The sequence below is a fragment of the Sinohyriopsis cumingii genome, chromosome 3, assembly GCF_028554795.1.
Source record: "Sinohyriopsis cumingii isolate HCF-2022 chromosome 3, ASM2855479v2, whole genome shotgun sequence".
Classification (NCBI taxonomy): domain Eukaryota; kingdom Metazoa; phylum Mollusca; class Bivalvia; order Unionida; family Unionidae; genus Sinohyriopsis; species Sinohyriopsis cumingii.
The window spans coordinates 126,070,497-126,083,129 of record NC_142963.1 but is presented as its reverse complement, the minus strand read 5'-3'; the positions used below and the strand labels follow the sequence as shown (position 1 = coordinate 126,083,129).

Sequence of the window (12,633 nt, the reverse complement as noted above, 5' to 3'; positions counted from 1 at the left end):
CCAGTATTCCTTGCTGTCGTTTGGAAGAGTTATGGCAATGATTGTCCTTTCTTCCTAACTTTGGTTTCACTATCATAATTTTACAGAGGCCTTTCTGGATTTCAGTCAGATTTGGAATCTACCTTTATATCAATAAGTCCCTGAATGAGTATGATTTCTTGTGTCGACAACACGATTTACAGATATTCTGCCCCTTTATTGTCTGCCATCGTAAATTTGATTTGTGCAGCATTTAGAGATGTCGTGGTCGTGGTCCCTGAATAATCATCTCCTGTCTTTAGTTTCCCATTAGAAGCTGCTCTCTCTAAGACCCTGCTTAGTGAATTGTGTGACATCTGATCTTTGCACTGCACCAAGAAGTTTATACATTTCATTAGAAAGTAAAACCAAAGCGTACCTTTGCCACTGAGATATATTCTCAGTCAAATCATTAGGCAAGGAGTTAAGCCCAAATAATGTCTCCATGGTTATCAAGTTGCTTGCCATATGTTTCATTTGGGCAGGGCAATGGGATTAGTAGGCCAGATATCTTCTGTTTTGCATCCAGTCATTTGTCAACCATTTTAAATGTTCTTTGCTTTTGCAAGAATCATGATGTTTCAAAGACTATCCCCACCCACCAACCCTATTCATTGCATACATAATGTAGTTGAAACCAGCTCAGCATACAAATTAATGTAAGTTACAAAGTTAAATGTTCAGACATTCTAAATAAAGAATTTGTAAGAAATCACTTAATAAAATGTATCATATCTGTGTGATGCTGTGTTGTATTGAGAGTTTGAAAAATATATACAGGCATGTTTTATTGATAATGAACAGAAACTCGGGTCAGAATACATATATGTGTATGAATTCTTCAGTTTAATGCAAATTTGTTACTACCCAGGTTTGATAATTACTCGGCCAATGTGATGGTGGATGGGAAACCAATCAACTTAGGATTGTGGGATACAGCAGGTCAGGAGGACTACGATAGACTACGTCCACTTTCCTATCCCCAAACAGTAAGTCTCTTTGGAAACAGTATATACATATATTGGAACATTTTTGATCATCCAGATAAAGATAGTGTCCCTAGACCTGATAAATTGCCTTGCATGTGAATAGCATAATACATATATGTCATTTTCTGGAAGCATCAGCAGAAGTGTCTAGAGTGACATATGCCGTTTATATTCACTTATAAATCTGGTCTAACTGCAAACAGCGTGAACCTTCATCTGCTGTCACATAATGCAGACCTGCCAACCCTTGCAATTGTGCTGCAAGTCCTTTGAAAATGATCCTTAGAATCCAGACTTAAGGAATAAAGAAAAGTACAGAACTTTTGTTGTTGGGGGTAAAATCCGGATTAGGGGCTCATCTGTGTTTATTTGAATCCACTTTTCATATTAGCGCAAGTGGAGTTAGTAAGTGAACCATACTAACTTTACATTAGAACCTCAAATGCTTTAAGTTGCACATATTTTATTTTTTTCATGCTAGGCATCTGCATGGTCAAACTTTATTATAGAATTTTTTAAAATGTGCATCGAGCTACAGATATACATGTTCAAGATGGAAGGACAAAATAAGCCTGTTAAAATGTTTTAATAAACAGTGGAGAAGAATAAAAAGGAATATTCAGATTGTTCTAAATAAAAGCAGGAAGGAACATAATTATGTTTATTGGATATCACATGTCAGTTTGAGTGTATCATGTGGCAGGAGATACTATTGCTGTTGTCATGTTATGTCAGGTTGAGAGATAACAACTATGACTTACAAGCAAGTATAAAATGGTATTTTAAAGTTGTGCGCTTTAAAAAAAAGTTTTTAAAGTTACATATCTTCAGCAAAAGTTGCTGTTTTTAACTGAAATATTTCAGATAATACTAATGTAGTTTCTATACTAGAGTTCCAATGCTTGTACCGTGATATGCTAAGATTAACCATAGCAAAATTCTCGCCACATTCTGTAGAATAAGTATTTATTTTTAACTTTATTTCTCCAGCTAATCAAATACCATATGATCTCATTCAGATGAAACTGCTGTCATCTACATTGTTAGATAAAACTGATTGTTGGATATACCTTGATATGGAATAAAAGTGCAAAGTCACTCCCATGAATAACGGTGTATGACGGTGGTACTTGATTCTATTGAAGTTTGACAAAGATGTTGAATTGTAGCTGAATCAGATCCATACAGGGCTATCAACTGACTTGTTTTTTTTTTTACTGCTTGCATATTTCAGCAGGTGGAGAAAATCAACTTGCAAAGTCCCTTTTCAACTGGCATATTTTGTCTTTTGTTAACTTGACTGTAATCCAGGAAGTTTGGAATAAGAAAGAACCACTTTTCTTCAGTTTCTTTTTGTAGTTTTCATTGTCTTTCTTAAAAAAAAAAAATACCTGTAAATTTAATGGATAAATTGGTTTCAAGTGATATAATTTCGAATCCATCCATCTACAACATCTGAAAGTATTGATATCTCTCTGCATATCACCTCCACACAATCTATACCCCTGCATTGTTATGATTAGACACAAAAAAAAGTTTCCTGTTGCATTGGTTTTAAAATCAGGGTAGGTGGGTAATTTTTTACCAAAAAATTATTATATATATTGTTTAGCATATATAATGTATGAAGCACTTAAAGTACTGGGCTAAACCAGCTCAATTAAATACACAAATCAATTTTGAGAGTTTTTTTCTTTATCCTGGGGCTGGGTGTGTGTGTGCTAGGGTCGGCAGTGAAAAATGGGGATTGTCAGCTGACCAGAAACACACATTGGGAAGGGGGCTTAGGATAGTTGCATTAGCCCCTGAAGACAATTACTGCATGTTTAATATGAAAATGATATTAGTGCTGTAAGTCAGTAAGACTTTCCATTGGTTTTAGATAATCTTAAGCAAACTCATCTGATTTATAGGATAATAAACTCTTGAGAAAACTACTGGGATCTTACAGCTGCAATTTTTTGTCATATTTTGACCTTGTGTACCTGCCTGGGCACACTTTTTCATCAGGAAGAAATTGACACTAGTAATGGTGATAAAGCCTATGTCAGGCTATGAAAACATGAAAGGTTTGTGGTAAGCAGCCAAGTTGCAATATAAAGACCTTGTTAGTCATTGGTGTAATGCATCTTAAGTTAAAGTTACACTACAGTAAAGAAGATTTAATATATTTTCAGACTGAATTTTTGACAAAATTCATGTCAGTATAAGGTTGTTGTTTAATAAATGATTTATTAATTTGAAACTAAAATTAGCTCAGGAAACTTGGGTACTTATTATGATAATTGCTCGTAGACAGTGAGGGAACATTAAAGTTAAAAGAAAGCCAGAATGGATAATTCCATGGTGCTGCACATTTCAGGTTAACCAGATGTTCATACATGTTCATGAGTTACTTGAACACATCATAAAATGTTTATTTTGATAATGTCAGTGTCAAGGGAAATATGATCAACGAGTGTAGAAGACAAAGTTCAGGTCACAAAACGGTTAAAGGAAATGAGATTTGCTCTTGTCAGGATTGTTAAGCACCACCTGTAGCAATATCAGAACTAAAATCAGAACTGAAATTGTTCTCTTGAACCCCTCAGGCATTGAAGCCAGATCATTTTATCTTGTCATCAGTTTTTGCAGAAAATAATATAATCTTGACATTCCTGACTTCATATACATCACATTTTAAGATCTAGGCAAAATATAAAATACTGAAAATACTTGCATGGTGACATGGTTACAGATTTAACCAAAAATGAAGATTCATGTGAAGTCACACTAATGTTTCAGTATTTCTAACTAATATTGTTGGGCATGAAAGAGTCAACATGCTTCCACTTTGGAAACGTATTTGTATATGTCATTGTTTGTTAGTATTAATGATTAGATATAATCACTGGAAGTATTAATGATTGGATATAATCACTGGAAGTGTTAATGATTGGATATAATCACTGGAAGTATTAATGATTGGATATAATCACTGGAAGTATTAATGATTGGATATAATCACTGGAAGTATTAATGATTGGATATAATCACTGGAAGTATTAATGATTGGATATATATCAATGGAAATTATTAAAGTTTGGATATATATATATATATCACAGGAAGCACAGTATTAAAGATCACTGTCAAGTATTAATGAACTGATATATATTACTGGAAAGTTTAACACTAGCATAAAGAGACAAGACCTTGAAGTCTTAATTCTGATTTTCCTCAGTTGTGAGTTGTCAAGAAATAAATTCTATCCCTGCCATATCTCTTGATATACATGGATAATATATACGTATGTACCTGTTCTTGAGATGGGGATACCCAGTGTATTGAGTTACTTGATTATAATTGGGTTTATATGTTATGCTTATCTTCTGTTTCATTATCTGTATTTGCTTTACTTTTTCATAGATCCATCAGAGAACATTTTATAAGATTTGTATATTTTCATAAACATAGATATTATAGGTAGGTAGGTCAGAAGATCTTGCAATAGCAAAAGTAATGCAAAGGAGAAAAATTGGTTTTATCAGTAAATTTAGCATTACATGTTACACTTGTTACATTTCAATAAACAGTGCAAACAAGGAAAGGTTGGTTTTAGCCAGTTTGAATGGTTATGTTCTCAGTAACTTTATCAACATAAGTTACATTTGTTAAATATTAATGATATTGGGAAGATTTAATGTGAGTTCTGCTCATATACCACCATCTCAGCCAGTTCTCCGCGTCGGGTAATTCTGCTCAACAATACATCATTTCTGTAAACATTGGATCATGTGTTATTTTGGATAACAATTTCATTTTGTATCAAGAAAGAATGGTTGTACTTTAATTAAGAAAAGACGTATTCATAAACTGTACAAAAATATCCCACATTTTGACTCAAAATGCATATGAAAATGTGATTTCTAAATGTCAGCATGAATACCCACTCCATTACCTTCTGGAACCTGTAACCCAGAAAAATCCTGTTTGCAATGTATCTTTTAGAATTATACAAATAAATATGTTATTTAAAAGATGGAAGAATATACCTTAACACATTAACCCCTAGCGACGACTTTATGGTGCAGGAGGTAGTAGCCTACTGCTGAGCTCTGTAGCGTCATGGTCATGCATGATGCACTAAAGTGGGTGGTATTATAGAAAGGTAGACAGATGTAGCTCTACAATGATACCAAATAATCTGGAATATCTAGTTGCACTACAAAATACAGATAGAAGAACCTCATTTTTTGGACCCGACTTTTTTTTTACCCAAAATTCGCCCGTGGTCGGAATCCGATTTTGTGTCTGGATTTTAGACTTTTTCGTCTCAGATCTAAGGCAAACCGGTATGAACTGCAAACAGACAGATGAGCCTTTGCAGAAAGTAGGACAAGATGGGCATTTGGAATAAAGAGTGGTCTCCATACAAAAATAATGGCTCCATTTAGCAACACAAAAAAAAGAAGTCCAACTTTTACCCTTCTTCTCATGTGTGAGTCAAATAGCCAACGAAAATCAATGTTTCTAACACCACTAGGCAGTATTTCTTGAAAGATGACTGGGGATTGGTGTTTTTGAACCTATTCAGAAATAGCTTTCAAAATGGGTTTCCTACTCGATTTTCAGGCAAAAATGACAAAAAGCTCCAGGGGTTAATGTGTTAAAAGAATTCTGCATTTTAATCCAAGTTTCTGTATTTTAATTCAATTTTGCAAGAAGTTGTCCCACACATACAAAATCATCTGCTATCCAATGTGTCAGCTTGCCACTAGAACAGGATTCTGAAGAAATTCCTTGGATTATAGTCTGTTTCTAAATTCTTTAATAATTTTTTCCCCATAAACAAGATGTAAACACATTACACCCTATTCATTGTTGTTTCTCTTTTGCATAATAGCTTTTTTTTTTTTATAAAATATTGAACTTTACTAATTTTTTTACAAGGTTTTTTTAGTTGGCTTATTATCGCTTGCTATTTATTGGCATTGTTACGTTGAATTTTGTAAAACTAGCTATAAACCTGACCTAATTACTCGACTTATCTGCGACAGAAATAGTCCAAAGTAATGTATTTCATTTCTATAGCGCGATGGATACATATTTCATCTTTTCAGAGATGTGCGCAGAATAGGCTGACATATTGCGAGTCATGAAAACATATGGGTAGTATCATGTGTCCAAAATTAATATTTTGAACAGAATATTCAGGTGACAATTGCCTCTTTTCAAATGGTAAGCATTGCAGTATTTTATTTTCGTCAGTCGGTCGTATTCATTATGCCTTTTGCAGACCTGCCAACTCTTATGATTTTGCCGTAAGTCTTACGAAAATTACCCTTAAAATACAGACTTACGGCATACTAGCAAAAACTATGAAAAAATGATCATTGCTGAAAAATCCAGATAATTGGTTCATCCATGTTTTATTTGAATCTAGTTTTCATCTTAGAATTAGTAAAATTAGTCAAGGAACCAGACTTACTTTACAGCAGCACCCCAGACAATTTAAACTGCAGCCAATTTGTTCATGCGAAGCATCTGTATGATCAAACTGATGATAATAGAATTTTTTCAAATAGCATCCAGAAAGCATTGCATGTTTAAGATGAAAGGGAAAATAAGCTTCTAGAAAAGTGTTAATAATGAACACAGAAGAATAGAAAGGAGTATTCAGATTCTTGTGAATAAAGGCTTGAAAGGACACAATGACTTTTATGGGACATCACATGCAAATTTGAGTATGTCTGGTGGTGGGAGATATGATTGCCATTGTCATGTGAAATGGAAAAGAATTTCCAAGAATTATGTCAAGTTGAGAGATAGTAATAAGTCATTGAGCTGCATAGGGTTTGGAACTAGAGATTGTGCAACTGTATTGGTGGTAAATAAAGTCTACACGTATATTACAAACTTTTCAGATGAACATAATGTTTATTGTCGATGCATCAAACTTTTAATTACATTTTGCCATTTTTACAATAGCAGTTATTGATGTTTTGTTACACCTTACTGAAACATGTCAATTTTACGGGGAAAAAATCAACTGCCTTACTGAGACAGACTCATCAGGGCTGGCAGGTCTGCGTTTGCTTCAGTATTGTTGATGGAAACCTTAGGTGCACAGAAATACCCGATTGCATTGTAGTTTGAAGAATACAGAACCAGTTTACATATATATTTTCTTTGTAAGTTACACATTCAAAATATACAATTAAATATGTTTTAAAGAAGACAGTATATGTAGTTTCATTCAGCTAAAATCATGCAGCCACTTGAAAAGTAATCTTCAAGTGATGTCTTGCAAATTTTATATTCATGACCCTTGCCAGAGCTATAAAGCTTAATGCAAAATATAACCTGCTTTTTAATTGGCACTAGGGAATATAATATTACATCAATGAAAAGTTGAGCCTAATCCCAGTGTAATCTTTTTATCTTCTGTCGAGGATTTTGTACTGTAGTTTACATTTTTAAAAAGGACATGCATTATCAGAACTTGAAGAATTCCCAGCTTTTCTTTGATGTACAGTGAATGTGCTTTTATGCCTCATGCTTATCTGTCTGGCCATACGTTGTCAAGTTTTACATTTACATTAATTTCCCAAGCAGTTTAGTGGAGCATCTATGATCACGTCTGGTTCCTTTGCAATAGACATCTTTTACCACTGGATCTTTTTTGTTGTCTTACCTAGTCATCCTATGTTTCTTAAGGCTTTTGTATTCTTATTTTCTCCTCTGTTAATATCAATGAACATGGATCAAATTCTTGTCTTAACATTTCTGTATATTTAAAACAAGAGATAGAGAGAGTATTTGAAAAATGTCTTTCTTAGGGTCCCAACATTGAAAATCTTCATTTTTTCAGGAGACGTGATATATTTGGGTGCAGTGATAGCACAGTTGGTGGAGCATCAAACTCATTAACCATGTTTAATACCTACTTGGTCAGTCTGTGTATTGTGACAGTGTATCTTTAGGAAAGGCACTTAACCCCCATTTCCATAACATGATGTAACCAAGAGTATGTTGGAATGCCACTAGAAATCAAGTATCCAACCTTAATTTTATGCCATTTGGTCATGTAAATTATATGTAAGAGACAGATACACGTACAAGAGTCATGTCTGTTTGCCTCCATATATGTTTCAGTAATTGTCCTTTTTTGAATGTGAAAGGGGACACAGTGTAACTCTGTCCTTCCATTTTTCCAATTAAGTTTACTGTTGATGGGCATTGAGGTTTCTTGTATGATATGCCATTTGCAATACTGTTGTTAAAACTGAATTCAACTAACAGATGTCCAACCTGAACATTATGAAGTACATAATGAATTGTCACATCCCTGCATGGTTAGTCACATTAATCTGATATTAAATGTAAGATTTCACATGAAGTATTCATCCAGTATGATTTCTGTTACAGGCATTATTTCTTGGGATTAAATTTTGTACATGTCATAAATTGTGTGTTTGATAATTTAAAAAATCAGCACACTAAAACCAATAATAGCCCACAGTGCCGTTAATTCATATCTTGTCATCTTCAACTTAGAAAATTCCCCCATTTTTATCTAAATCAGTCTGAGAGCGGAAGAGCTTACTGGATGGCATGTTGTCCATTGTGCATTATCAAATGTCTGTCACCTGTCCATCCATTAACACAGGATTGTTATCACTACAACTCCTAAGCTAATTAGATTGCTGCGAAACTTAGCTTGCCCCCTGCCCTACTGTGTTTTAATCCTGAGATTAAGCATGTTACATGATAAATCAATATCATTTCTGAAATCTATAACTTTTATACAATGTTGCATGTGCTATATACCCAAACTTTGTGATAGGAATACAACTGAAACTTGGCTATAATCTTACTCTATGCCCATATAATGTACACTGGTAATCTAGGACTTCAGCAGGAGCTTTGATATGATTTTACTATATGCCCAGATTATGTACACTGGTATTGATGCTTCCCGATATGGTTGCCATCAGATGGTATTCTGCCCATTTTACCTGGCTGGTGGGCAACCCAGAAGTTTCTCCTATATGTGACCACAAAATTTTACCATTTTGAACAAGGCACAATTAAGCAAAATTAATTAATAAATTACAAATATAGACACTCATTTGTGTTCTGTTCATGTTTGTATTTTGTTTAACAGTATCTTGAGATTCATTGAATTGATTTCAGCTTCCAAACACCATATAAACTCAATAGTAAATCTGCCAGCATACCACAAATATGGCTGCAGCTGATGTTTTTTTAGGAACTGCCTATTCTAGGACTTAAACGATTTTACCATATGCCCAAATTAGGTATACTGGTACTCTAGGATTTCAACTGGAACTATAATATGATTTTGTATGTTGATATTCTATGATGTACTGTTATATCAGGCAAAATAGTTTCCATTTGGTTGACTGTCCATGTTTTTTGCAGTCAACCTTAGCACATTTTGCCCTCATGTTAAAAAAGTTTTTAAAGAAAACAATTCCAAAATTTATTTGTGCCTCTAATTTAGCTATTTTAGCCCAGTACTTGAATCGCTTAGTACAATATATGTACTAATCATTATATATAATTTTTTAATAAATTTAAATTTTAAACAAAATTCAAGAAATTGCTTTGTGCATTTAATTGAGCTAGTTTAGCTCAGTTTTTTAAATGCTTAGTAATAATATTATAATAATAATAATAATAATAATAATAATAAAGACTTTATTTAGAGAAGGTAACTCAGTTAGTTACAGAACTAATCTACCTTGAGGCCTTCTATCTGTTATGTACAATATATACAGTATATACAACATGATGTGAAGAGTCTGGCTTGACACTAAATAATTAAGTAATTTTAAAATTCAGAGTATCAAGCTTGGAACACATTCACAGGCATCAGTGAAAACATAAACATATATGGTATTTTTTGTACTAGAACTGTTCAGTTTTCTAAAGATTTCATCCATTTAAGACATTGATTGTGAAAAGATGAAATGCTAGGAGCCTGCCTTATGTCACTGGGAATGTTGTTCCATACCAGTGGACCAGTATATTGAAAACTTTCTTTTAAACAATTCCTTCTTTGGCCTTGGTATAATGTAATTTTTTCTTCTTATGGACCTTAAATTTGGAGTGCCATCAGCATCTCTTTGGTGAAATATATTGCTTAGATAGACAGAAATGTCTTTTCTGGATACTTTATACATCAATTTGGCCTTTCTAAGAAATATTCTTTCATGTATTCTTTGCATCCTGAAATTTGTCTATACTTTGATCTAGAATTAAATGGCAAGCCCTCTTTTGGAGTCTTAAAAGTGTTGTTATGTTTGAATTAGAGGTATTACCCCAAATTACATTACAGTAGTCCAGATATGGCTGAATATAACTTTTATAAAAGATGACCCTATACTGAAGAGGAATGTATGTTTTGATTTTCCTCAGTAGCCAAAGATAAAAGTTAACCTTTTTTGAAATATGTTTAATGTGAATAGACCAAGTAAGATTGTTATCCATAAATACACCAAGAATTCTATCTTGAGAGGTCATATTGAGGCTCACATTGTCAAATAGAACCTGGAGTTTGTCGCTATCTAGCCTTGCTCGTTTTTGTTGTGTTGTAACTAGTAGGGCTTTCGTTTTTTCTGTATTTATGATCATACTGTTTTCCTTGCATCATACTTGAAGTCTGTTTAGAGCATCTTGTAAGTTATTTTCAAGTACTGTTTTGGTTTTACCAATCTCAGACAGTGTAGTATCATCTGCATAAAGGTCAGAGGAAGAAATCGAAGTTCCAATCTTAAGATGTAAATCGTTGATAAATAGTATGAATAAGAGAGGCCCAAGGATAGAGCCTTGTGGTACTCCACAATTAATATTTTTACTTTCAGAAAGTACATTATAGATACTAATCTTTATCATATATATAATGTTTTTAAAAAAACAACTTACCTGCCCTAATTTTAAAACCAGTGCAATAGGAAACATTTGTGTTGTTGCCTTGTATGCATAAAGTCTGTGCCTTAATATATTAGGATTTCCTGTAAAACGTGTATAAGCAGAAATTTATATCATTCTAGCAACGTACCATATATACTGCTGTATAAGCCTCAGAATTTATGAAAAAATAAAGGCCTGGAAGAAGGAACGTTGGCTTATCTATGGGTGAAGGTCTAAACTTGAAAGTTTTTTAGATTTTTTTGTTGACAACATAATGGCTGTAAATTTTGGACACAAAAATGTAGTTATTTTCTGTGTCCTAAGACATATATGCATGTGGAAAAAAAATTACATTATTGGTGAACAGAACTGTTATACACTACTATGATTACTTTTGTTATTACTTTGCATATGCATAGTTTCTGATTTCTCCAACACTAAATAAAGGTAATAAAAAAACTTCGTAATTCAAGGGGCTGGTTTGAGTTTACCCGGAGACCAGGCTGTACTATAATGTACAGTACTTACATAGTGCAAATTGTGCCTAGCATCACTGTAATCATTGTGTATTCCCATACATATTAGATGCAGATTTTGCTTTATTCATTTTTTCAGCCAAATCCCATTCTTCCAGATAACACTTCAGCTAGTCAGTAATAGCTGTTTTATTTACGTCGATCCATGCACTCACAAGTTACTCTTGTTCATTGATATAAGAAATGAGACAAATTGAGGTAATCTTTATGAGAAGTTACTCACATTCAGATGAGCAAGGCACAACTTACATAACTGTTACATGTTCATGAAAGAATGGCAATAATAGAGGATAAAATTCTGAATATAGATCAGCTAAGATCATTGTCAATCTGTTTTGCTCTTGTGTTTTGGCTGATCAAAAACATAATTTTCCACACAGTGGAAAGTTGGATGTTTCAGTGTTTTCTTTGTTTATAAGTAGCGGATTTGTCTTTTGTTTTCTGATATCAATACAGGCTAGTTAATCATTAAAACCATGGAACTGGCTTGGGTTAAGATGGAATTTTGATTGGCAAGCATTACCAGTACTTTGATGTGTAATTGCCTTTCAGTCTGTAATTTTAGCACAATTACTGTAAAACAGGGTGTAAGGTTGATTACATCAAAAGGAAACTACAACTCAGTTTTTATGGTGTTGGCATAATTTTTGAAGCATTATTTCTGAAAAGTGATTATTGTATTGTGGTTTTATCATTAAAGTTTAGTGCAGTGGTGCCCATGATTTGAATCAAAGAGATGTACTTCATTCAGCACATGGTCAAAACTGCAATGTACATGTAGTGACACCATTATGTAAATATGCTTTCTAGCCTAGTTGCAAATGTTGAATCAAACCTTATTGTTATCACACTGGGATAATATTTTAATGAGTTAAGTATTTACAATTTCGAGGCAAAATAAAAAAGTAATTACTGGTGCACTGATATAAAAGTTTAATGCAATAGCATAAACAATAATCAAGTCAAAAGGGAGAGGTAGTGTTACAGCAATGCGCAAATGCTCAATTCTTGCCATCATACGATCAAGTTATACACAAATGTGAATTATGCAAAAACAACAAGAAAACAATTTATTAATTTTCTTGACTTCTCAAACAAATTTATACTATTTCAATGTAATAATCATACATGCCAACTTGGAGAGAGCTATACTATAATTTTTGCTAATG

At 33.3% G+C, this 12,633-nt stretch overlaps 1 protein-coding gene across 2 annotated transcripts in view; it reads left to right on the top strand.

The window, feature by feature from the left end:
- The window catches only part of LOC149803793 (ras-related C3 botulinum toxin substrate 1), a 55,186-nt gene that overhangs the window by 15,603 nt on the left and 26,950 nt on the right, over nucleotides 1-12,633 (top strand). For both annotated transcript variants that reach the window (XM_089953594.1, XM_089953595.1), the window contains exon 3: nucleotides 890-1,007. In XM_089953594.1, the coding sequence (XP_089809720.1) occupies nucleotides 890-1,007 (118 nt within the window). The remainder of the gene's footprint in view (nucleotides 1-889; nucleotides 1,008-12,633) is intronic.